Source organism: Pygoscelis adeliae, unplaced genomic scaffold (genome assembly GCF_000699105.1).
Source record: "Pygoscelis adeliae isolate BGI_AS28 unplaced genomic scaffold, ASM69910v1 Scaffold293, whole genome shotgun sequence".
Lineage (NCBI taxonomy): Eukaryota > Metazoa > Chordata > Aves > Sphenisciformes > Spheniscidae > Pygoscelis > Pygoscelis adeliae.
In genome coordinates, this window is record NW_008824362.1 from 174,848 (window position 1) to 200,417 (window position 25,570).

A 25,570-nucleotide genomic window follows, 5' to 3' on the forward strand; every position below is an offset into this window, starting at 1 on the left:
TTTTTGCAGAAGGGCTGCCACTACCTTAATCTAAAAGTTGTTGAGCGGAGTTTTTAGGAGGCTCGGTGCCAGCTAAATCACTGGCTCAGCTGAGGTTCATGGTACAGCCTGAACTGGAGCAGAACAAGCCAAGACTGAGTGCTTATGGCCAGATGTGTCCAGCTCCCTACATTTTTCCCTGCTTTGCTCTTTTTATTGCACATTTTCCCCTATTGTTCTTTTTCTAGGGACAAGAATTAGTTCTTTCAGCCAGGCAGACTTGGCCGCTCGCAGCATCCAGTATGTCCACACCAGTGACATTGAAAAGCATACGGATGCGTTCACCTTTACTGTTTCTGATGGAACGAATGAGGTAAGTCCCAGCATGTTTTTTTGCCTGAGTCTGAGCAGGCTATTGATTCTGTAGGATGTCATGGGAGTCAGTTTTCCTCTTGCGTGCTTGCGAGAGACAGTTACACGTAGCAAAGGAAATGAAACAAGCCACACATGGGCTTGCTGTTTGGCAACAGTGGGGGCTCTTACTTCCCCTGCTGTGAGAGATCTTACGTACCACAGTTAAGGCAGCGAGCTTGTGAAGGGAAGGGGGAGCTGCCTGAGATGTAGCCTCATGAGACTGGTTTACCAAGATTTCAGTGTCTGGTTTTCATCTGCTTACCAATTGCTCCTGGAGCTCAGCTTTGATCCAGTGCACTGGCAACATACTCAGAAGCACAGTTAGACCCTTGAGAAATGTCGCCGTCCTACTGTCTGAAAGAGAAAAATCATAGCTACAAATAGAGGGAGAGGGACAAAGTAGAAGGAGGGAGGGAAAAGTGGGTGTCCATAAATATCACAGAAAGAGGAAGAATAAATTAGTGGGGAGGGATAGAAGAGGTCATGTTCACAAGATCTGAGCTTAGAAGCTCTTGTTTACTCACTAAACAAGGCCAAAATGAAGTGACCCAAACACAGTGGATCACTGTGGTCTCCTTGAAGAATTACTATTTCAATGGAGTTGCACTCTTGGTAGACTGAAGTCATCAAGAGAGGCTTTTCCTCCTGCTCCAGGTGAGCCAAACGTTTGACATCACCATAAACCCTGTGGACGACTCCTTACCCATAGTGCAAAGCCTCGGGATGACAGTTCAGGAAGGTGTGAGAAAAACCATCACAGAGTTTATGCTTAAAGCAACAGATGCTGACACAGAGGTAAGGCAGGACTCCCCCTTGCCTCCTCCCTCCCCTGTTCTGCTGGACATCTGGACTATCAGCAAAATGGGCTTGTGTTCAAAGAGAGAGATTATAGTGAGTGTCATCTCTTCCTGTGATCATACCCTGCCTGATCACAACATCAGACAAACAGCTTGTGGGAGGCCGAGTTTGTATATAAATAGATGAATGAGTGTTTGAGCAAAGCAAAGCCCTGGCTTGAGAAATGGCTTCATCTGGGATGTCTCTCGGACACATAAGCGACAAACCTGCATGGAAAACATCTAGAAGTTGCGATCAGAGCTAATCCTTGCCCTGTCCCACCTTCTCTCTGAACATTGTGGGTTTTAACTGAGCTTATGCCTAGCCTTGACACTGAGTTTATGCCTAGCACAGATGAAAATTACATTTCCTCTTCCTCCTCCTGGGTCTGGCTGGAGGCTAAGCGGTGTCATGTTCGCTCTACCTCACTGTGCTGCAGTTTCCCTGCAGCAAGAGAGCTCCTGGCTGCCTGTTATTGCCCTGAGCCAAAGATCCTGCCCCAAAGGTTATCGCTGCTTCCACCCCAACAGAAGTGACAAGGGGCACGTTGCTTAGAATGGCTGCAGAATGGGGGACTGCTCTTGTGTTCAAGGGGTTGTCACGAAGGTGGGAGCCGTCTCGGACCAGCCGAACCAGTAGTTTGGTGTGATGTGTCTAGCCTAGCTCTCCCTGATAGGGGTTGTTTTGTAGATAGTCACCTGGGGAGAGGGATAAAGACAGGGCAGGGCTCAGGGTGAATCAATTCAGCATGCAGCGCTGCGTTTCAGCCCCTGGTTGGAAACACTGTGCTAGGAAAGCTGTCTGGGCGTAGAGTCCCTCTCCAGGTATCTCGAGCTGGAAGGACCTGCCTGCCCTGGTCCTGGGGTCACGTCATCAGCTTTGCCGCTCTTGTCTCCTTGGTACAGGCTGAGTCAATTACATTCACAGTCATGCAGCCCCCTCGGCATGGCCTGATTGAATGCACCAGCAACGGACAGCGTTACCACCAAGCCACCACCTTCACGATGGACGACATCTACCAGAACCGCATCAGCTACAGTCATGATGGTAGCAACTCGCTGAAGGATCGCTTCACTTTCACTGTGTCTGATGGGACCAATCCCTTCTTCATTATTGAGGATGGGGGGAAAAAGGTAAGGAGAGGAGAAGGGATGTGAGGGAGACCTTCTATAGCTAATAGAAAGCTGCCTCCTCTCAGAGAAGGGCAGACTTATCTTCAGTGGAGCGACAGCAGCTAAGGGCTGAGTATTCTCAATTATGTGATGCCATATGTTTCTTCCCTGGTGTACCAGCCTTTGTGTGTGCAAACTCGCCACAGGACCTTGATCCCAACAGAGCTGAAGGGAGCAAAGTTGGTAATATGGTGGATGAGGCTCTGACTCCCAAAGTAACAGCCATCTCTCTGAACTTTTGTCAGGTTGTGACAGCAGCACCGCAGCGCTTCAAAGTGGACGTTCTCTCTGTGGATGATGGGACACCCAGGGTCGTCACCAACCTGGGTTTACAGTGGCTGGAGTACATGGATGGCAAGGTAACTGCCTGCCTGAGTTCAGTTTAGATTGTTTCTCAGGCTGTTCCAGGAGAAGGAGCTTCACAGGAGGACCTCCTGATCCTTCAGCATTTCTATTTTTGTGATAGAGAACTAGTGTCCCTCTGTGCCCATGAAGGAAAAGGCAGAGGTGTGCAGGGATGCCTGCACTGCAGCTGCATTAGCTAAACCAGGCAACGTGGCACCAGGGCACAAAATTGCTTCCTGGACCACCTCCTTCCCTTACATCAGCAGGACCACCAAGCCTGGCTGCTCTTGGCTCTTGCACGAGCTGTGCAGTGCAGTGCAGCTCCTGCCCGCCTTCCTGGACAGACACGTCCTGCCCCTTGTCCCTCCTCCCCAGGGCGGTATGTTTTCAGCTTCGCTGATGGCAGAGAAGTCTTGATTATGTGCCACAGCAGCCATGGTAGAGATATATGGCTTTCAAAGAAATGTGGTATAGGGATTTCTTGCTGTGACATGCCTTTGTTTTGCTCAAGTATAAACAAAAAAAAAAAAACAGGAAACTCTCTCTCGTGCTTGTTTTTTGAGGACCCAGCATTAACTGCAAATACTTCAGTTAACTGGAAATACTTCGGTTCTTCCCAGGAAAAAGAGTTGGAAGACACTGTAGTAAGAAATTGTATTAAGAAGTGGCTATCTCGGCTCAAATTCCTGGCTTCAGAAAAAGGACTCCTGCAGCCTCAGGCAGTTCAATTCTCTCTTTTTCTCCTGCTGTTAAAGGTGTTTCCTTTTTAAAGGGAAAGCAAAATGTGGTGGAACTGAGGCACATCCGTGTGAGGTCGTTTGAAAGAGGACTAGTGCAGGCTCACTAAAGCAGCGTGAACTGTCCTGAGCGAATCGTTCACCTTGAGGCTGTTTGCAAATGTTTTGGGCAAAGCCAGGCCTCACCTGAGCACCAGCACAGTTCATGGAGCAGTGGTTTCCAGGTGAAACCAAAAGATTTGTCATAGCTTTTAGCCCAAGCTAGATGGGGCTGGGCAGCTTGTTCTGAATTTGCTTTTCTTTGAGCCACAATGGTTTTTTTATTAAACAAACCAGATGTGAGGCAGAATTTGAATCCTTCCTGTGCTGTCGAAACACCTTGTGGGGCATCCGTCTGTTCAAGGCCGCTCTGTGTGCTCTGTGCTTTTACATCCCCTAGCTTTTCCCTCACGGAGCACTGTTTGGCAGAGGGGTGGCTGGGCTTTTTGGATGAACAGTCAATCAGACTTGCACTGCTGGATCTCCAGAGTTTCACTCCCTTGGTTTGGCTTTAATCCAGGCAACCAATCTAATCACTAAGAAGGAATTACTGACGACAGATCCCGATACAGATGACAAACAGCTGGTCTATGAGATAACAACTGGTCCCAGAAATGGTTATGTGGAGAATAAGCTGAAACCAGGGACAACTGTGACCACCTTTACGCAGGGTATGGAAGTTGGGCTGTATACTGTTGCTTTTTCATTCGGCTGCTTCAGTTTGTCAAGATAGATTGTAGGGGCGGGGAGGGGGGAGAGGTGGGAGGGGAGAAGACAAGGGGCAAATCTCAAAAGTATGTCAAAAATAAGAATTGAACTTTGCTTTGAATTGCAGAAATCCTATAATTTCTTACAGATGCCAACCTGTGTCCTGTAGCACACCCAGGTTCTCCAGACTTGTTAGAGCTGGAGATTTGACTTGGGACAATAAAGAGAAGTTGTAGATATTGCATGTGGATCTAATCATCGCAAGGTCTGGTAGACCTTTAGCCAGCAGTGCAGAGTCAACAACGTGCGGAAAGTTCACTGTTGCAGGACTGAGGGGCCCTCCATTAGGAAGGGGAGGTGAGGGAGTAACTGCTTCCTACGCCACTGTGCTCTTTCTGATTGCCGCTCCCTCCAGACTCCCCCAGGCAGGCTGAGAGTGAACTCGCAGCGCAGCCTTTTTTAGCATTTCTGCTACCGCAGTTCGCAGAGCCTAGCACCACGCTGCATTAGGTCCTGTACAAATGCAGTCAGCAGTTCTACCTGTCCCTTCTCATCAGGCCCTGCCAGCCATGCCTGGCCTCCCCTGTGCTCAGAAAAAAAAAAAAAAAGGAAGAGACCTACGTTATTTTAGGGCTGAAGCTGGGGAAACATGTATTATACCGCAGTTCAGAGAGCCCGAACCATCTCGGCAGTGAGAAGGAGCCCTGTTAGGACATGCCAGTTTATAGAACAGAGGTGACATATGTGCTGCCCAGGCAAATTCATATTTCTTGCATTTCATCAAAGCTACTTTAAATTTACCTTATTTTTAAGTATGACCCATTATGGATAAAGACTAGGCAAGGCAATGTCTTATCACAGCTTGTAGGCTGGCTTCTACCACAGGTAAGACCAGGGAAGTTAGAAAAGCTGCTGCAGCATAAAGGGCGTGTGGAGAACCCGATCCCTGCAGCCGTGCGGATTCATGTCTCTGCGTTGCTCGTCTATGAAACTGCCATTGAATTTCTGGGTTGGCTCATCGGATGTCTCCTCCTGGCAGAGGACGTGAACCAGGGCCTCATTCGGTACGTGATGCATGAGGAGAAGGTTCAGGAGACCGTGGACAGCTTTCAGTTCCTAGTGAAGGACAGCAAACCCAACGTGGTCAGTGGCAACGTCTTCCATGTCCAGTGGTCACTCCTCAGCTTTACTTACACCAGGTAAATGGCACAGGGTTTACAGCACTCTTCTGACAGATGGGGGCTTACCTGGAGTGAGACAGGTTGAGCTCTGTAACATGTGATTGGACCTACAGCATGGAAATGAAATAGTGGGGCAGTTACCATCATTTCTGCCTGGGTTTCACTGGCACCCCGTCAGGACTGAGGCCTCGCTGCTGTGCGCTGTAGCACCACACGTGGCATTCCAGTTGAATGAATGCTGTTATTTTGGGGACGGGGGGGCCAACAGCAGCCGATACAGAAGCGGGAACTCATGTGCTTGTCAGTGAGGAGAAGTGCCCGCTGGGTTAAACTGTGGGGCAGGCTTGCTGAATAGCTGCCATCTGCCCAAGTCCCTGATTATTAGTGTTGCTCGGATATTCCATGGAGGCAACAGTCAGCCTGAGTCTGTGGTGCTCAGTATCAGTGTAAACACACAGGGTTTGCCCCCCAGCCTGCTTATTTGTACCTGCTTGATACGTTTCCAGCTACAATGTCAGAGAGAGCGCAGGCTCTGTGAGCGTCACCGTGAGGCGGATTGGTAACCTCAACCAGTACGCGATTGTCTTGTGCCGCACAGAGCAGGGAACGGCCACCTCCAGCTCCGGTTCACAGCCGGGAGAGCAGGACTACGTGGAGTACGCGGGGCAGGTAGGTTGGGGACACCAGGAAAGGGAAGGTCTGACCATGCGTGCCATCAAGCCTGGATGAAAGAGCTGATAAAAACACGAAGGAGACTATTTCCTTTCTAAAAATTTGTGTTTTATTTGCTTTCAGAAGAGGGTCTCTTTTTTCTTCAGTTTTTTATGTTGGCAGATAAGCTTTGCAGCAGTGTTCTGACTGGCCACAAATGTTACAGGCTTGCCTGAGTAGGAATGTCACTCCTGATCATGCAAAGGGCTAAAACCATGACTGAGATCGGAAGGGGTAGGGGCCTACGCGCTACATTTGCTGCTGCCTTTGACCTCCACTAGCCATTTGTCCTTGGTTAAGGTCAGTGTTTGATGCTGCCCGTGCACCGGGTATGTGACTCAGGCAAGGGTAAGGCAGGAAGGACAGAAAGTTTCAGACCCTAGTCCAAAGAGAGCAGCCCGCTTGCTGCCTTCCAGGTGCAGTTTGAGGAGCGGGAGGACACCAAGGCCTGCACCATCACCATTAACGATGACAACGTCTTTGAGAGCATAGAGACCTTTGCCGTGGAGCTCAGCATGCCGGCTTATGCTCTGCTGGGGAACGTCACCCGGGCCACGGTCACCATCACTGACACAGAGGATGAGCCCACCCTGCAGTTTGACAGGAAAACGTACCACGTCAGCGAGAGCGCTGGTTTTCTCTCTGCTCCTGTTGAAAGGGAAGGTGGGTCGAGCCGGACAGAATGACTTTCTGGGGCTCTGCGGCACGGGAGGGAAAGCGGCTCCGCAGGCGCTGCTGTGGGTGGGACGTGCAGAGTCTGGACCCACATGGCGGAGAGGGGAGATGGGGAACCTTGGAGGCTGTGGCCAACAGTAAACTGGGGACAGAGAGAAGTCAAGCACCTGTGGACAGACTGTGAAGTATGTGTGGCTGCCTGGAGCTTGGATTTTAATTCTGTACTTTATAGGTAATAGAAGCGGTTTAGTGCCTGTGTCCTGCAGTCTTTTATCACAAGACTAGGATTACTGCAAAGCTGCTGAGGAGTCTTTGCAGTATATACCTTTGCCAGGCTCAGGCAAACAACTGTTTCCTGTTGGCAGGCAAATAACAGTGACCCCCAAAACAAGTGGTGTTCCTTGGGGTTCACTTGTCTATGATTTTGGGGTGATTCTTTGATTTTTTTGGAAGTAGCTTTGTGGCGCAACTGAAATGACAAGCGGCGATGCAGGGCAGGTGCCTTTTTTTTTTTCCCTCTCTCTTTCCCAGCTCTGCTGTAAGATTCGCTGATCCAGTTAAAGCTCCCGGCTTTCGGATTCATTTCTCCTCCCAGCATGAACAGGAGCAAACCCTTGTATTTATTTGCTGCTTCTCTGTGTTCTAGATACTGTGTTTATGTGGACGCCATCACTGACCTGTATATTCTTTAATAGGCAAGTGCCACCCGTTTCCTGATCATAGTAACCAAGAGTGCAGATTTGGAGCATGCCTGGAAGTCAGACCTAAGCCAACTTTTATGCAAGTTTAGGAGCAGGGATGGTGTTCTTTTTGTCTCCTCACCCTCTTTTCTGAATGCTGCTTTATTATTTAAGTGTATGGTGTCTCCACCAGATAGAGTAAAAGTATTTCTGTAGAGTTACGGTTTTTTTCTGTTGCATCTTAGGGGATACCAGCAGCACTGTGTCTGCCGTCTGCTACACTGTCCCCAAATCAGCCAAGGGAAGCAGCCTTTATATGCTGGAATCCGGCTCCGACTTCAAGTCCCGGGGGATGGCGGATGACAGCCGTGTTGTTTTTGGTCCGGGTGTCACCATGACGACATGTGACATCATGCTGATCGACGACAGTGAATACGAAGAAGAAGAGGAGTTTGAGATCGTGCTGGCCGATGCCTCAGATAATGCACGCATTGGCAGCCGGGCTTCAGCCAGCGTCTTCATCAGTGGACCCAACGATGCCTCTACAGTGTTCCTGGGGAATGCTACTTTCACCGTCAGTGAGGCTGCAGGTGAAGAGTAGCAGGGGGCTCCCCCAGGGCTGCTCCACACCACATAGGGGTGCTTGCCGTGAAAGCATGCTTTTAGAGGAGCGATTTAGGGCACAGCAGCAGAATTGTAAAAGATCTGCAGAGCGTTTCTGTTCTTCCCTCTGCCCCTGTGGGGAGGGTCGGGGGTTGTTCTGTGCAATAGCCTGTGCTGAGTGCAGGAGGAGTGGTGAAAGGGAGAAGGGCATGCTGAAGGGAAAGGAGTGGTTTTGTGGTATGTGGCTGCTTTCTCATCTCGGTTCTCTCTCATGTGCAACTGGTGATGCAGGAAGCATTGAGATTCCAGTGCTCCGACAGGGACCTGATCTCTCAACCCCCATCTCGGTGTGGTGTGCCACTCGGACGTCAGACCCTCCATCTGCCAGCCCGGGAATTGATTACGTCCCCAGCTCCAGAAAAATAGAGTTCAGGCCAGGCAAGACAGAAGAGGTGAGGAGCCACTTTGACTCCTGATGAGTCTGCTCTGTCTGGTGACACTTCTCTCTTGTTTATATGCATACTCTTTATTTGCCATTCGCCTGCTTTAAAAATCCTCTCGGGGCCACTTGAGAATCGTTAATGAATCTGCCAGGCACAGGTTCACATCTGATCAACACTACAGCCAGAGAAGATTCGGTCAGGCCACCTCTCCCAGGTTAAAGATAGCTGCCTATTCTCTGAAATGATATGCCGGATTTGTCTCGAACATTGTTTCCGTTGATTAATGAATTCAGAAAAGGCCTGACATAACGACTTTACATTAGACACCCAAACGTGAGTGCCAGGAAGGATGACAGCTTTGCGTCTCTAAAAGCAGGACTTCTGCTTTCCTTCTAGTTCTGCACTCTGACAATCCTGGACGATGCGCAGTACCCGGTGATAGAAGGGCTGGAGACGTTTGTTGTTTATCTCAGCTCACCCCATGGAGCTGAGCTGACAAAGCCGTTCCAAGCGATCGTGGCCATTAATGACATCTTCCAGGACGGTAAGTTATCCATGGCAGCTCTATCTGATCCATCCTAGCCTCCTCCTTCACGCTGCCACGCAGCAGGAGGCTAGTCTGAGTTAGGTTATTTCTAGGCTGGATTTAGCCTATTTTCCCGGGATCCTCCCATTCCATTTGGCTGCCTCATTTCTTTCCGTGCTTCACTATCCACAAGAGGTTGGAGTCTTTGGGAGTGCGGAATGAACTTTCCTGTAGTGTTCCCTCACTTTCAGCCATGCTTTGACTCCTCTGCTCAGAGCTCAGTCCTTGTCTCATGCTTTCTGTGGGCCAAAGTCCCCCTTACTGTGTGAGAAAGTCTCAGTGCATGTTTACTTTCTCTTGTGTTTTAACATCTCTCGTGTTTACTTGCCTAAGGAAAGCACACACTCTAATCTAACTTTGTAGTAGTCCATAATAATTTCTGCCTTTGTATCTTTTGTTGAGATCTGCCCTCTTTGCTGCAAGCTGTTTTTTCTGTGTCTGTCCACACACAGTAGGGTAATGCTTTGAGACATAGCATCCATTTCAGTACTGAGTCCTCATCTAACCCCTTCCTGACATGCCTTGCAAACACACCACCCCTCTACCGCCAGCCCTGTCTTGTTCTCCAGCGCATTGCAACAGCGCCAAAACGTTAGGGAAGGAACAAGTTTCATCAACTGTTGGAGGAGGTGACTGAGAGGTGATGAGGAGAGATACCTTCTCTTCGAAGCACTGCAGGGTCTGCTGATCCCATGCTCTACAGAGGCAGTAACGGTCACTTGTTTGTTTGAAACCAAATCCTGTATTGAGGCACAGTGAAGCTGCCATCTTATTCTCTGGCTGTCAGGACTCCATGCAGCAGTTCTCCTAGGGTGTATGTGCCTCGATTAGCTCCTGTCTCTCTGCGGAGCTTGAACACTTGACTCTTTTTATTGCCTCCTACAGTACCAAGCATGCAGTTCACCAAGGATGCATACACAGTGAAGGAGAAGGAGGGTACTCTGCACATCCCCATCTTCCGCACCGGGGACCTGAGCTATGAGTCCTCCGTCAGGTGCTACACACAGAGCCAGACAGCAGAGGTCACGGAGGACTTTGCAGAGAGGAGAAACGCAGAGGAGTCTCGCATCACTTTCTTGAAAGGGGAGAAGGTGAGCTGAACCTGGCTTATAGGGAGAATGAAGAACCATTGATGGGAGAGGTTCAGATCTCCTCCTCGACTCTGCATTGTCAGAGGCAGCTGACAGAGGCTGTCCAAACTGGTTTCATAGACGCTTGAAGTCACAAATTCTTCTGGTCCTGGAAATATGACATGACTCCGAAGGGGTTGTTTGTTTCATGATAAAACTCTTTAAAACGTGAAACGCAAATCCTCCGTGTCAGTAGGACTCAGGATTGTTGTAGCAGAGAGCTGTCGGTTTGTGGAAGTAGATGTCTTCAGCGCTGTGTCTCATCATGTAACTGTGTGGTTTGTCCACACTGAAGTAGCAGCCTTAAAAATAGAAGTGTTTCTTCCAGGATTGACAGTACTTGGACGTTAAACCCTAGATAGTGAAGTACAGTGTGGCCTTTAAGTGGCTTCAGGGGATTTATGGATGTTTGCTGTTTTCTCCTGCTTACTTGGCTTTAGGTGAAGAACTGCAGTGTTTATATCAGTGACGACTCCGCCTTTGAACCAGAAGAGCAGTTCCAGGTCTATCTTGGTAGCCCGCTTGGAAACCACTGGAGTGGAGCTAGGATTGGAAAGATGGACATGGCGACCATAACTGTCACCAATGACGAAGACGGTAAGCGACGAGACTCAAGAAGGATGTAGGAGTTGCAGTGTAGGATGCAGTTCCAAGGTAGTCAGCACAGTCTCATCAACAGTTTGCGGTTTAATTTAGTGCACGTGAATGCCTTCAGTCACATGGTCACAGCTCTGTGTGCAGGTCACTGATGGCGGTGGCTTTGTGCACTGGAATGGTCCTAAGGGAGGGACTGAACAACAGTGGCTTGAACCCACCATTTGTCCCGTTCCCCATTCCCCTGCAGCTGCACAGGGAGTTGCTGTGCTTCCCCTGGGAGATGTTGCCGTCCCTCCGCAGTGTCACAGCCTGGAGAGATCCGTGGGGAAGAAGGGGGATGCCAGGTCCCTCTGGTGTGACTGCCAGTGGGGGCTGTGGCACCATCACGTGGCATGGATTTGAGGGCGTGTGGCTCAGTGGGAGGCAGGGAATGGGAGAATCATTTGCCATCCTCTGTAGCCCAATAGGTGTGTTGGATTTTGCCCCACCCCTTGCCCTAATTCACATCCAACCCTTACAGCTGCAGTTTTGGCCCCTGCTTTGAGGAACCACGTGCTCTGAAGATGTGTAGATAGAGTCTAAAAGGAGCTGAGCTTAGCTTACCCCAGTTGCTGAGTGCCCTTCATCTGTAAACAGTCAGCTGGTGTGCAAACCTGGGGCTTTTTCTCCACTGCTGTTTCTTTAGCACCCACCATTGAGTTTGAAGAAGCTGCGTACCAAGTAAGGGAGCCGCCGGGTCCGGAGGGTGTTGCTGTTATAAATGTCAAGGTGGTCCGGAGAGGGGATCAGAACAGGACCTCAAAAGTCCGCTGTAGCACCCGCGATGGCTCAGCTCAGGCCGGAGTGGATTACTATCCCAAGAGTCGAATGCTCAAATTCAGCCCAGGTAAAGGGTCCTTGGAGGGAAGGTTAGAGGTGGTGGCATGACCAGTGACATTTTGTGTGTATCAGAAAGGAGCATTGAAGGGAAATATTCAGGAGACTTGGAAAAAGCCACTTTTTACATGAGGTTTACAACACAGGTCTAACTGCTCCCGGTGAAGTGAACTGCATAAGCTGTAAGAAGGCATAATACACCCTTAGATTTTGGGGTTTAGATTTGATTTGGGGTTTGATCTTGGGCTCATCACAGTCTTTGTGGGAAGAAACACCAGCGCTTCAGTGTGTTACGGGTGGGGTGCAAGACTTTTCCCCTTCCCTTGCATTAGACATATCCTTTCCCCTCTCCCCTTCTGGCTGCCTAATCATTCTCAGTTCAAACACACTGGTGGTGTGAGCACCAGCCCTCTCTGCTCGATAAGCAAAGTGCCAAGCTGCTGCCCAAGCAGGGGGACAATGTAAAGGAGGAGGGAATGAAAGCCCGGAGGTGGTGAGCTCTTTACTGAGCAAACTGTAAATGCCTAAGGAGACAGAAAGATGGTTGAGACTGGAATTAATGTCACTTGAAGAAATGGGAAGGCCATCCCAAGTCTTGCCATGTTTTCTCTTGTGTACAACATTTCATCCCTTCACAGTGCCCCGCTGGATGAGAAGGATCTGGGGTTTGGTTTGTTTGGGTTTTTTTTTTGTTTTGGTTTGGGTTTTTGGTAATGTATTTTAAATAAACTACATAGACCACTTACTATGTGGTCTTTTCTAAAGTGTGACTCGTCTGGGCTGCAGCCTTGCGCTCTGCTATGGCTGTATTTGTTACGCAAAAAGGCTGAACTGTTGAACGACGGGTGATCAGAACAGAGGAAGAAGCACTAGCATCTGGCAGGCCAGAGTAAAGTGGTCTTCAGAGGATGTAAGGCTCAGCAGAGATAGTCCAGGATCCAGTGCAACAGCTCAGACCATGTTGCTGGACCAAGAAGCCCTCGCCAAACAGTTCTGCATACTGGTGTGAGAGAGCAGAGGTGTTCACAGCAGGGGTGGGGATGTACTTTGGATCATAGATTTTTACTACAGACAGCTAATACAAGACAGGCCTCATTAATCCTCAGATGGCATCTGCTAGTAAATCTAACACCTGATCAATTGGATCAGTTGTCATAGCTGGAATTTTATGTATAGAGTAGACTCCTGTGTGGACAGGGCTGAATTATTAGTAGCAATGAGTGGAAATAAAGTTTATAATGCGTATTTTATCATAATGTTTGAGTGGTCATAGCCTGGACCAGCTGTGCAGTTTTTTATGAGAACTTCAGAGCAATACCTGATGATGAATCTAGTTCTCTCTGTTCCTCTTGCATTTCCTCTCACAGGTGTGAACCACATCATATTTAAGGTGGAGATCATGTCCAATGAAGACCGGGAGTGGCACGAGTCCTTTTCTCTGGTGCTGGGTCCAGATGATCCGGTGGAATCTGTTCTTGGAGATATCAGCACTGCAGTAGTGACTATTTTGGATCAGGAGGCAGCAGGGAGCCTGATTCTACCAGCACCTCCCGTGGTAAGTTGCCCATTGCAATGGATATGATTTAGTACCCTTCAAGTACAGACTGAAAACCCCAGTGGGGTTTCTGGAATAAAATGAAGAGCTGCAATGATGTAGCAGGCTTGGAGTGTGTGGGAAGGATTGCCTTTTTTGCCCCTCCCCTCAGCCCCAGGCGAATGCTGCCGTCTTGCATCCATACAGGTCGTCACCCTGGCTGATTACGACCGTGTGGAAGAAGTGACCAAGGACGGTGCTAAGAAATCCCCTTCCCCAGGCTATCCGCTCATCTGTGTCACTCCTTGTGACCCTCACTTCCCCAAGTACGCGGTCATGAAGGAACGCTGCAGCGAGGCTGGGATCAACCAGTCTTCGATACAGTTCAGCTGGGAAGTAGCAACCCCCACGGATGGGAATGGAGCCAGGTCGCCTTTTGAAACCATCACTGACAACACACCGTTCACTAGCGTCAACCATAAGGTGGGTGGCTAGGTACCGGCATGGCGAAGTTGTAAGACAGCAAGAGTAAGCTGCATGGCGTAAGTCAGCGAGGGCTTGGGGCAGCTCCGTCAGTCTGTGTACTGTGTGATCACTCACGTGTGAAATTTGGTCGCGTTCCTGCAGCTGGAAAGTCACGCACTCGAAAAAGCGGCTGTGCCTGGATAAGAGCTCAGCACGCTGACGTGACCTGCGCTACCAGGGTTTGGCTGTGGGATTGTCTGCTTTCCTTCCGTCCTGCTCAAGTTGCAGGAAGAGCATAGCCCAAGTTAAGAACCGCTGTTCCTCCAGGGGCTCGTTTTGCTACATTGCTCCGTGTGCGGCCTGAGATCTCTCTGTCCCTGGACTGTTCACGTCCTGCCCCACAAACAGAATTACTGTTTTCCTCTGAGGGTTTTTCCCAGGCGCTCCCAACTGTGATGTCTCGGCTCCTCTCAGGCATCCAGGTGTGCTTCTAGACCATGCCTACTCGTGCATGAGTCTGAGCCATTTTTAGTGGGTAGCACACGCTTCAGTTACACAGAGATTAAAACCTAAAACCTCCTTGGATTTGGGAACTGGCATGAGACATATGGGTGCTTCTTTGGGGATTATTTTTTTCCTTTTGGCTTCAGAAAATTTAGCGCTGCTCTTCGCTGAGCCTGCTAAAAGCACCACTTCTGTTGATGTGGGAAGTAGCTGTGAGCACTCAGACTCTTCGCTAAATCCCTGATGGCAGGAGGCAGATGGAGCCTGGCAGATCATAACAGCTCAGGCTCCCTCTTCCCCTCCCTTCAGTATGTGGGCAGAGTTAGGAAACCGTAAAGCACCCGACATACTCGAGCATCTGCCGCAGCGTGGGTAACGAGAGGCCAGTCACACCTGCATGCCCAAGCGGCCAAGCAGACATTGGCACGCCCATGTTCCTAGTTTGCGTTTCGTGTGCCTCACCTCCACGCTGCCTCAAAACACCAGGGGAGAGTGATTTTGCTACAGGGTCAGATGTTGCAACGCTGGCGTGTTTGACCCACATGCATGTTTCTCCCTCCTCGTTCCCTGCAGGTGCTGGACAGCATTTACTTCAGCCGACGGTTCCACGTGCGCTGTGTGGCCAAGGCTGTGGACAAGGCTGGCCATGTGGGGACCCCCCTGAGGAGCAACATGGTTACCATAGGCACAGACAGTGCCATTTGTCACACTCCTGTGGTCGCAGGGACGGCCCGAGGTTTCCAGGCACAGTCATTCATTGCCACTCTGAAGTACTTGGATGTCAAGCACAAGGAGCATCCCAACAGGTATGAGCCTGGAGAAGGGGAGAGCGCAGTCCTTCACCGGGCCCCCCCAGAGTTACAGAGCTGGCTTGGGAACGTGTGTCTGAAACCACATCCCTCCATGCGGTGTGCCCTCTTGAACAGCGTAGGGTGCTCAGGGTAGAAGCTCCCACTCTCTTCCTCGCACCCTGCTGAGGGGGTGCCCTTCCCCTCAGGGAATTGGAGTTGGTGGGACAGCTTAAGGAGCAGATGTGTAGACAGGGAAATCTAGCTGAAACTAAACATCAGGCTGCCGCTAGCGGGCTCACCTTGTCTGTGCTGTGCTGCTGTGGGGCGTGGGGTAATGCGTGAGGCTCCTGTGCCTGCCAGGGCTGCTTTTTTCTGCTGTCTCATCCACTCTTTGTTCCAGAATCCACATCTCGGTGCAGATCCCGCATCAGGATGGTATGCTGCCCCTCATCTCCACCCTGCCGCTGCACAACCTGCATTTCCTTCTCTCCGAGTCTATCTACAGGCACCAGCATGTCTGCTCAAACCTGGTCACCGTCAGAGACCTCAGAGGCATCTCAGGTAACTTTTAAAGCCAACTTTTGCTTTCTGAACTTGGGGGTAGGGAGAAGCCAGTAAAGAAATGCAGAGAAGAAGGCTTTGTCTTCCTCTGGACTCTCTTGACGTTATGTAAGTAATAAGGAATCTTCCTGCACTAACAGCAGCGGACTGAGTTGCCCCCTTGAAGATGAGATGCGGTGTATGGGAATGTTTAAAAGATAATGGGGTTACGCAGCATTGCTCTCTTTGAGGAGGTTGTAGTGATCTTCTGCTGGTGATTTTCTGCCTTTCAAATCTGTCTTGTGATACCCATGCGGTTAGAGGGGGATCCACAGGAAGTGGATCACTGCGTCTGTGTCACTGAGGTCTCTAGCGTGGCAACAAGAAGCAGTAAAAGCAAATTCACTGCTGAAGTAAACGCCAGAGCCGAAGAAAAAAGGCAGTTTGTGTCTCTGACACTGAGGGTGATGGGGTCCACGCCTGTTCCGTAGTGGGCAGGGGGTTGTTGTACTTCATCCTGTTCATTTCATACTCAAGCTGTCCTGCATTTCTTAAAGTTTTAACTTTGTAAAGTTTAACTTCCGCCTTTCATTAGTAGGTTCATAAGTTTGGTTTTTAGGATTCTTACCCCATTCCTGTAACATTTTCCCCTGTGAAGACCTGTGTACATTCAGTTTGACCTCTAGGATAATGAAGGGAGAGGAGCCCCTTAAGTCCCTAATATAATAGAAGTCACTGACACGATTTGAGAGTGAAAATGGGACCTCAGTACTTGTCTTCAAGCCCTTGAAAATCTGGAGTCATCGCGTCCTGATGTCTCTTAATCCCAGAGGCAGGGTTTCTGGATGAAGTCACCTACGACAGCATCATTCTCGGTCCTGGCTATGACCGCCCTTACCAGTTTGACCCCACAGTGAGAGAGCCGAAGACGATCCAGCTCTATAAGCACCTCAACCTGAAGAGCTGCATTTGGACTTTTGATGCTTATTACGACATGACTGAATTAATTGATGTCTGCGGAGGCTCTGTCACCGCTGACTTCCAGGTGAGTTGCCATACCCAAAACTCTTCCACGTAATCCAGATCTTTCTCAATTCTTAGTCAAAGCTCCACTTTGTGCTCATGAATATTTGCTACGTATGTTTGCTGCTCTGCTCTGTACAACTGGAGCATGGGGTTTTTTCCCCCCTTTTACCTAGAAAAGAATGGTGCTTTGTGAAATGCATTTAATTAGTTTATTTTGGCAGGGCCTGTTGCGACAGGCCAAGGGGGGATGGCTTTAAACTAAAGGGGGGTAGATTCAGACTAGATGTAAGGAAGAAATGTTTTACGCTGAGGGTGGTGAAGCGCTGGCCCAGGTTGCCCGGAGAGGCGGTGGGTGCCCCATCCCTGGAAACATTCCAGGTCAGGTTGGACGGGGCTCTGAGCGACCTGATCTAGGTGAAGATGTCCCTGCCCACGGCAGGGGGGTTGGACTAGATGACCTTGAGAGGTCCCTTCCAACCCAAACCGTTCTAGGATTCTATGATTCTGTGATTTTGGTTGGGGTAGCATAGGTTTTATTCTCTTAATCTTCAGAGCGCCAGTAAAATATTTTTTTTAACTATTAGGATGTACTGGAAATACAAAACATTCCCACCTGTGCTGTATTCTTTTACAATTTTGACTATATTCTTAGCCAATGAGCAAAGAACAGAGCAGAGGCACATCAGTTCGTACTCCTCAGTGGAGCGAGGTCACGGGAACGTTTAAGTAATTTCTTAATTAACCGACTGGCAGACCAAAAGCCAGAAACCTTCTTCTATAAGATAGCAGCTTTCTCTACTAGACGTGTCTCGCTGCCCTCTCATGGATGGATTATGGATGTACAGCTCACCCAAGTGAATATCTCATCTACGTTAGATTCTTGTATTAAATTCCAGTCAGAATGTTACAGCCAACGTAATCTCTTTTAATTCCTGCCAGCCTGGAATACTTTGTTAACTTTCCTTCTCTAGCTCCAATTATTTGCACAAATCCAGAGAAGCTACTTGAACTGAACAACTGCATAATTTAGTACGTGGAGACTGGCACCAACCAGTCTGGAATGTCTCTCTGAGCTCTCTCAGGGGCTTGCAGAGTACAGCTGCGCTCCGCAGATAATAAATGGTGTATATCTAGCCGGAGACCTGTGGTATTTCAGATACTCTTAGGGCCAGTCCTGAGCAAGCAGAATGGCGTATTTTTAATTCACGGAATTGGAAACTGAGGGGCTTTTGAGGTGAAGTTGTGACCACGGCTCCTTTTGTACCACGACACCAGTGTGCTTTGGCACTTACCCGTATTTAAAATGCAGGTTTGTCTAAAGTACCTACACGTAAACGTAAAGAAAGTTCAGACAGTCATCTCTGACTTAATTGTAGGAGTTTTGTGGTACGTGAGGAGCGGTCTGTGCTTGCATACTTTTTCCCAGCAGTTCATTATTATTTTTCAAACGGCGGTCCAGCAATAACTTTTTTGCAAATCAGCTAACCGTTTGCCAATAACGCTCAGTCTTTATGGAGCAATGACGTTACATTGCTTTAGAAATGCTTCGTCCCCACATTATCCTCCCTGCGTTTAGGACATCCATAGTCCAGAACTAAAAAGGAGTCTTGCTTTGCAGGTACTCCGGCTTTTTTTCCCCGTTTGCAGAGCAGAACGCGAATGCAGTGGGTGCTGTGACTCTGGGCCAGCGTCTCTCCTTCGGAAGGCGCATAACCACCTTTTTGGGGTTTCATTGACAGGTGCGGGACTCTGCTCAGTCCTTCTTAACAGTCCACGTCCCACTCTATGTGTCCTATATTTACGTGACGGCGCCGAGAGGTTGGGCTTCTCTTGAGCATCACACGGAGATGGAGTTCTCCTTTTTCTACGACACTGTTCTCTGGAGGACGGGTAGGTCCGAGGCATTTGAAGGGGTACGGGAAAATGGGTTTGTTCTTGGTTTTTTTTCCTTTTTCTTAGTTTCTGCACTGCCACCGCAGTCCTGAGCGCGGGTAGCACTCACCGAAGTAAAAGGCATGCAGGCTGAGTCCAGTATGCCTGCATTTGTGTAAGCTTAGCGAGGGGCCTGCCATTTCCCCCCCAGCCTCTCTCTGCTCATGGGAACAGTTGTCACTGAGCCCTAGAAAGTGCTGCAGGAAAAGAGCTGGCTCTTCATCAGAGCCTCCACAGCCAGGCAGAGGTTGCTCCCTGTGGGATATTTGGAGTCATTTCTCGTGTGGGAGCTGCAGTCGTGTTCCTCAGCCTCCTGGCTCTCACGGATGGATTTTTTCCCGTAGTATCCCCTTGTTTGTTAGAACAGCAGTGCTCCCGGCGGCGAGCCCTGCGTCCTTCCTATCCTCTGCTGGCGGTTACATCCAAGACCTAGCATCCGTGCATGTATGTGTGGTTTATCTTGTGCGGGCGAGTCTTCTATTTCCAGCTTGTTAATTTTCCTTTCCCACGCTATTTGGAGCCTGTGTGTGCTGTGAACCCCTGCCTGCAGCCTTGAGCAGTGTTGCTGCTCGAAGGGCTACGAGGAGCAGACAGTGCCTTCACCTTGGATTTTATTCTGCCAGCGGTGACACGAAGTATTGTAGAGGAGGGACTCGCAGAGCTTTGTTCATGGAGGGCCACTCAGAATTGAGGCCAGGAGTACCCAGAAACAATCATCTACAACTTACTATGTAAAATAAGTTACATTCACAGGCTAACCATAGGGGGGAACTCAGTATATTTACTTCCTTTATGCTTGAGTGAGACGTAGGCGGCACATGTGAATAACGGAGGAAGTGTATAGCCGACTCACTGGAGGATGATCCCAGTTAAACCGTGCCTTTTTGGAGGTCTCTCAAATGCTTCTGGAGCTACGAGGGGCTGACAGAGCCCACCTGAGGACCGACTGTGCTGTGTGGCCTCCCCAGTGACTTTGTTCTTGCTGCTCTGTGCAGGGATTCAGACGGACAGCGTTCTCTCAGCCCGGCTGCAGATAATCAGGATCTACATCCGCGAGGATGGCCGGCTGGTTATCGAGTTCAAGACACAGGCCAAGTTCCGAGGTGAGAGCATTAGTCGTGATAGAGGGAGAAACCAATGTACAAATACGGATCTGTTCTGAAAACACAGGTAGCAGGACAAGTCCCTCTTCCCACGAGGCGTCCCTCTGCGCTGAGGTGTGCAGCGTGGGGTCTCCCCGTACTCTTCCTTATCTGTCACCTCCTTGTCCTCACCCCAGGGCTTTTTGTAATGGAGCACCACAGCCTGCCAGATGTCAAGTCTTTTTTAATGACTCCAGACCACCTGGGAGGGATCGAATTTGACCTGCAGCTGCTGTGGAGCGCGCAGACCTTCGACTCTCCCTACCAGCTCTGGAGAGCAACCAGCTCCTATAACAGGTGAGGACTGCGGGTTCGGCCACCTTCAGCAGCTTCCCACAGCACAGTGTTCTTCTTAAGCAACGAACGTGCATGTAGTTAACGGCAGCGGCGGGGCAGTTTCAAATCCAGGCCTGAGAGAGCAATCCCTGTTGCCCTTTCAGCAGCCACAGCGATAAGTGTGGAGTGGTCAGGAGCCAGCCTTGTTCAAGGGCTCAGAGCTAGAGCACGCAGGGAGCCGCTGTCAAGGCTGAAAATGCTCCTCTACTGGTTGTGTAAGTAGAGGGAAAAATCAGTTCATCTCCTTGTAAATGCGTTTTTCTAGCAATTAAGCCAGTGGGTAGGTAAATACCAGAGATGACAATGTGTTCAGGGTTGTTTTGCAGTCTGCAAGTTAAAAGCAGGATGTCGCGTCCACGACTGACTTAATCAGTAGCGCTATGCTTGGTGGAGGCAGGTATATTAAGATCTAGAAATACTTGGTTCACCTTTTTTAAAAATTCCTTTTCATTATTAGTTCTGTCTGTGACTGTTTATTCTTACAGTCTGTGCTCCTTGCACAGAGGGTCAGATTAAAACACCGCAGGTGAAATTTGTCCCTCCTGCGACTGCTGGAGTAGAAGATGGACATTTCTGGGGCGAGGGAGAGGTCCTGCTATGAACTCTCTGTCTTGCCTGCTTACACTAATTAGAAAATGGTGGATGTTAGTCAAACACATCAGCTGGGTGAACAGCTTGGAGTCTCGTTCGGTGACCGCAGTGTCTCCTGTCTGTTCCCAGGAAGGACTACTCTGGAGAGTACACGATCTTCTTAGTCCCCTGTACTGTGCAGCCCACGCAGCCGTGGGTGGAGCCTGGAGACAAGCCCCTGCCCTGCACGGCTCACGCTCCTGAGCGGTAAGGAGTCCCCCACCGTCACGGCAGCAGGACAGTTTCAGCCCGTTTGGGTTGTTTGCGTGGTCCCAGCAGGCGTGGGACATGCTACGACAGCAGCGGGAAGGAAAAAGGGGAGGGGAGGAACCTCTCCTTTGGCTCAGGAGTCCCCCAGCGCCCGAGACCGTTCCCACTCAGGGCGGTGAAAGACTGCTGGGCTGGGCTGGTGGGTCGGGGTCCTCCGGACGGTCTGTAGCATGGCAGGGTCTGTTACTCCTGAGCACAAGGCAGGCGTCTTTGCTTTCTTTAAAAAAAGAACTTTCTTAAAAAAAAGTTGCCTTCATCCGCGTGCCTGCCTTTCCTCTGTCACGCCGAGCGAGACTGCGGACTCCCAGAACAGGGGCTGTCCCGGGCTGTCCTACGTCTCGCCCAGCCGTTTTCAGCCTGGGGGCTGCAGAAGCCCGCGTAGCCTTCGGTTTTCCCCGGACAGAAAGAAAATCAAACCTGCTGGGAGGAGGCTTCCGCCGGTCGTGCAGAGCCCCCTGCACCGTTACTGGAAAACTGGGGTTGGGTGAGGGGCCACAAGTCACCTTGGGTTGAACACCAGCGTAGTACGGGCTGCTGGACTACAGGTAGTAAAGCAGGAGGGAAGAAGGGTGAAGCAGGCTGTGTAGGTCACCAGCGTGTAACTTCAGATGCGGCCAAACTGAACCTCTCCTTTTTCCTTTCCTGTCCCAATTTTAGATTTTTGATCCCGATTGCCTTCCAGCAGACAAACCGCCCAGTTCCTGTCGTCTACTCCCTAAACACGGAGTTTCAGCTCTGTAACAACGAGAAGGTGTTTCTGATGGACCCCACCAAATCCGAAATGTCTCTGGCAGAAATGGATTACAAGGGGGCTTTTTCAAAGGGTAGGATTTACGTTCTTTTTCTTTACTGTTCTGCTCGTACCTGATGTTTCGGCCTTCACAACTTCCATTCCTCTGAAAGAGAAGGGTGGAGCCCAGATTTGGCTTTGCCTCTTTCCCAGCAACAAGTGGCATTTTGAGGACGCTACAGCCCTGTAATGGCATGACCAGAAGACAAGACGAGAACGTGCTCTGGCACGGTATTCTGTCGCCTGCACACGCAGATCAAAACCCTGCAAAACCCAGAGCCATGTGTAGCGTGGTGCATTTGGCTCTAACAGGCGGTTCTCGTGTTGAGTTGGCGAACGTAACCTGACCGTTTTTCTCCCGACCTCCTCAGGGCAAATCCTGTACGGCCGCGTGCTCTGGAACCCCGAACAAAACCTAAACGCCGCTTACAAACTGCAGCTGGAAAAAGTCTATCTGTGTACGGGCAAGGATGGCTACGTGCCTTTCTTTGACCCAACGGGCACCGTCTATAACGAGGGGCCCCAGTATGGCTGTATTCAACCCAACAAGCACCTGAAACACCGATTTCTCCTTTTGGTAAGTTATCTGCTGTGGACAGAACGGCGATGTTGAGTGTTGTGTGTGATCATGTCCAGAGAAGTCTGGTCTCTCAGCCTCCTGCTGACCTAACAGACCTGGGAACTAAATGGCCTTCCTACTTGTCGGGAGGGGCTGCACATCTTGATGTTTAGCTCGTATTAGCTGTTTCGGTCTGCCTGTTCTCCGTAGCCTGACTGTCCCCGATGACGTAGCACTGTTGTTTTTCTGTTTGACTTCCCCCGGGCGCCCCCAAACCCCGCCAGATCCTGCAGGGTCTCCAGGCAGACCCTGCCACCCTCCCAAGCCACCTGCACCTTTGTGCAGCCACGGAAAACCAGAGCCAGAATAAAGCGTGGTGCCTGTGCTAAACGCTTCCCTCGTCTGTGAGGGGTCTGAAACGCTTGCAAAACTGTCCTCTGCTTCTGCTTTCTGTTCGGGTTTTTTCCCAACTACGAACAGATTCTGACTACAAAGGGATGAGAAGTGACATGTGGCGGATTTTTTGCAGTACTGGGCAGACAGGTGCAAACCATGAAGACAAGTTTTTCCTCGGTCTTTATCCGTCAGTGTTTCTTAGTCTAGAAAAAACCAAACCACAAATTAGGAAGAAAAAGAAGTGATGTACCAAACTCTTACAATTTCCCTTGATCTCTGCTTATACTATGGCTCAGAGTTGACAGGACTGGCGTCGTATAAGGGGAGATTTATTTACCGGTTGCACAGAAATTCTTCTCGTATAAATCTACGATGAGCTGCCAAGACGCGTTCAGCTCTTACCACATGCTTCGTAGTTAACATTTGCCAGCGTCCTCGCCGGCAGCCCCGTTACCACTCACAGGAGACGAGGGTAATGTGAGCGGTGTTAGTTAGTTTGGCATGCGTATTTGAGCAGGCTGGTTAAACTCTTCTCCTGATCTTCAGCTCCACAAACCCAATATTGACACAATCAGTGCTAAAACAGTACGAAGTGTCTACAAATCATACAGGTCATAAACATTTTCTGTGCAGTAAGCTATGCGTTTCAAAGAAATGTCCGTGCCCACGTGTGGGTGTGGAGCCTGGGCATTTGGATCCCATTTCTGCAGCGGCACGCAGGTGTTATTTAGTGACCCGGCTTCTGGCTTCCCTTTGGAAAGGTGACAGCCTGCGCTCCTCTTCATAACGCCTCTCCGATTTCCAGGACCGAAACCAACCAGAAGTGACGGATAAGTATTTCCACGATGTGCCTTTCGATGCCCACTTCGCTTCCGAACTGTCCGAGTTTCATTCGGTAAGCAGCATGCCCGGAGTCGATGGATTTACTCTCAAGGTGGATGCTCTCTACAAGGTACGTACCAAGCGATATCGGTAGCCCAAAACTAACCTCTCTGTCCAGGGCGTCCCAAATACTTTGTGAATTGTAGGCTCTGGGCCTGACGCTGCCTGGAGAAACCAAACTCATGCTAGGGTAGGCCTTGCAGCCTTCTGCAGTTCAACGGCAACCCCCAGCCGACTTTTCCGATGGCGTGGTGGGACGCGCTGCCTCCGGACCCACCCCCAAGATGGCCTCCGTGAAGCGAGGCGGCCTCACGTACACGGGATCAATTTGCAGACCGTCCCGTAGCAGGCCTCTCCTTGGTTTGCCTGGGTATCAACGCGAGGTGAGAAATCAGAGTCTCTGGGTTCTCTGGGCTCAGCAGGGGAGCACGTAAACCGTGCAGGTAGCTCGGAGCTCTCCGCACCCCTTCCCAATTTACAGGGTTGCGGTTCCTCTCTGTGCGCTGGGGGCTGGCGAGTGTGCGACTCGGAGGAGCCGAGCAGATCGCGGCAGGAACAGGAGGGACACGGAGGAAGCTCTCGATCGAGGGCAGAATTTTATATCCTGATTTCTGGGCTTTTTTGTCCCTCCCCAGAGAGGCCCCCTCTTTGTAACTGGGTGACCTCTGGTTGCGTAAGGGGCTTCTTGGCGTTGCTAGGATCGTGCCGTAAGTTAACAGTGGAGCCATTTAAGAAGCAAACTCCAGCACAGAAAATGGAGATGAGGAGTTTATTCTGGTGACTAAGATTTTCCTTTTTTTCCCAAAGCACTCAGGAAAGAAGCTCTTTAAAAACCTATTAATAATGTTCCCGAATTACTTACTGCAGTTGCCAACAAGACCGAACACCTCACGTGGTGATAAATACTACTGCAGGCGCTCACAAAAACACACCGAGCTTTTCTGTTGGTGTTTGCCTGAGTCAAGAAACGGGACGAAAAATGCAACCAGCTCTACCTTCACTTAACGAAATCGCTTGATCTAAGGGCCGCAATTAAAATTTCCTGTGTGCGTGTCTTCCCTTTCTTACAGGTGGAAGCTGGACACCAGTGGTACCTCCAAGTCATCTACGTAATTGGCCCGGAGGGCATGGCGGGGCCTCGCGTTCAGCGATCCCTCGCTCGCCGCTGGAAGCGCGGCCGCAGGGACTTGGTCGACAGCGACGGGAGGCTGATGCTGGATGACTCCTTAATCTACGACAACGAGGGCGACCAGGTCAAGAACGGCACCAACATGAAGTCGCTGATCTTGGAGAGGGAGGAAGCCGCCGTCGCAGCCTCCGTATCTCGAACGGGCGCTTCCCTGGGGAGCGCCTTCGCTGCCGTCGCCCTGCTGCTGCTGGTGCTTTCGGGAGTTTGCCTCCTCGCCAGGAAGTGTGGAAAGCTGCGGAGGAAGCGGGGGGCTGCCAGAGCCGCCCCGGAGGAGCATCCCCTGAACACCAAGGTGGAGCTGCCCAGGGGCGCGGAGAAGGCTCTGGACAGCCGGTACTGCACCGTGAGGAACATTAATATATTGAGGGAAACCGGGGGCGCCTGCGAGGGGAAAGGCAGGAAGGTGAAGCAGGTGAACTTGGAAGTCAAAGTCCACAGCAATTTGCACGACGGAACAGAAGTCTAGTGGAGCGCACACTTTGGTTTGGTAAAAGCCTTTTATAAATGGTAAAAAAAAAAAGGAAAAAAAAAAATCTCCAAAAAAAAGGAAAGCTAAGAAAAGTTATGCTGGTATTTTTATACTCTTGTGAGAAGGAGGAGAGTGGCTCTAGCTCACCTCTGCTCCCGGCTGAGCTGCCTCCTTGCACAGCACCGCTGGAGCCAGGCCGGGCCGGCGGTGCGGAGTTCTCCATCCCTGCCTGCACCGTCGCTCCTCCAGCTCTGCCGCTTCCCTGAGGGCGGCCCGGGGAGCCCAGCGCAGGGAGGTGGCCCAGGCCTGCGGCGGGGCATCGTGGGGATGCTGTCCCCCCCCCCTCACCCCGGCACGGAGGGGGGGCTCTGGCTCAGCCCGGGGGGGCGCGGCAGGGCCCCC

At 50.5% G+C, this 25,570-nt stretch overlaps 1 protein-coding gene across 1 annotated transcript in view; it reads left to right on the forward strand.

Moving 5' to 3' along the window:
- Positions 1–25,202, forward strand: part of FRAS1 (Fraser extracellular matrix complex subunit 1) — a 120,467-nt gene extending 95,265 nt beyond the window's left edge. Inside the window, exons 47-73 of the mRNA XM_009319876.1 lie at positions 228–352; positions 1,048–1,188; positions 2,136–2,363; positions 2,648–2,761; positions 4,044–4,194; positions 5,271–5,430; positions 5,919–6,081; positions 6,540–6,786; positions 7,724–8,068; positions 8,373–8,533; positions 8,921–9,068; positions 9,996–10,201; positions 10,681–10,837; positions 11,523–11,723; positions 13,081–13,268; positions 13,455–13,730; positions 14,790–15,022; positions 15,408–15,568; positions 16,378–16,592; positions 18,313–18,463; positions 19,501–19,608; positions 19,785–19,944; positions 20,704–20,820; positions 21,541–21,707; positions 22,045–22,250; positions 23,434–23,580; positions 24,581–25,202. Of these exons, the coding sequence (XP_009318151.1) occupies positions 228–352; positions 1,048–1,188; positions 2,136–2,363; positions 2,648–2,761; positions 4,044–4,194; positions 5,271–5,430; positions 5,919–6,081; positions 6,540–6,786; positions 7,724–8,068; positions 8,373–8,533; positions 8,921–9,068; positions 9,996–10,201; positions 10,681–10,837; positions 11,523–11,723; positions 13,081–13,268; positions 13,455–13,730; positions 14,790–15,022; positions 15,408–15,568; positions 16,378–16,592; positions 18,313–18,463; positions 19,501–19,608; positions 19,785–19,944; positions 20,704–20,820; positions 21,541–21,707; positions 22,045–22,250; positions 23,434–23,580; positions 24,581–25,165 (5,261 nt within the window). The 3' untranslated portion in view covers positions 25,166–25,202. The remainder of the gene's footprint in view (positions 1–227; positions 353–1,047; positions 1,189–2,135; positions 2,364–2,647; positions 2,762–4,043; positions 4,195–5,270; positions 5,431–5,918; positions 6,082–6,539; positions 6,787–7,723; positions 8,069–8,372; positions 8,534–8,920; positions 9,069–9,995; positions 10,202–10,680; positions 10,838–11,522; positions 11,724–13,080; positions 13,269–13,454; positions 13,731–14,789; positions 15,023–15,407; positions 15,569–16,377; positions 16,593–18,312; positions 18,464–19,500; positions 19,609–19,784; positions 19,945–20,703; positions 20,821–21,540; positions 21,708–22,044; positions 22,251–23,433; positions 23,581–24,580) is intronic.
- The last annotated feature ends 368 nt before the right edge of the window (positions 25,203–25,570 follow it).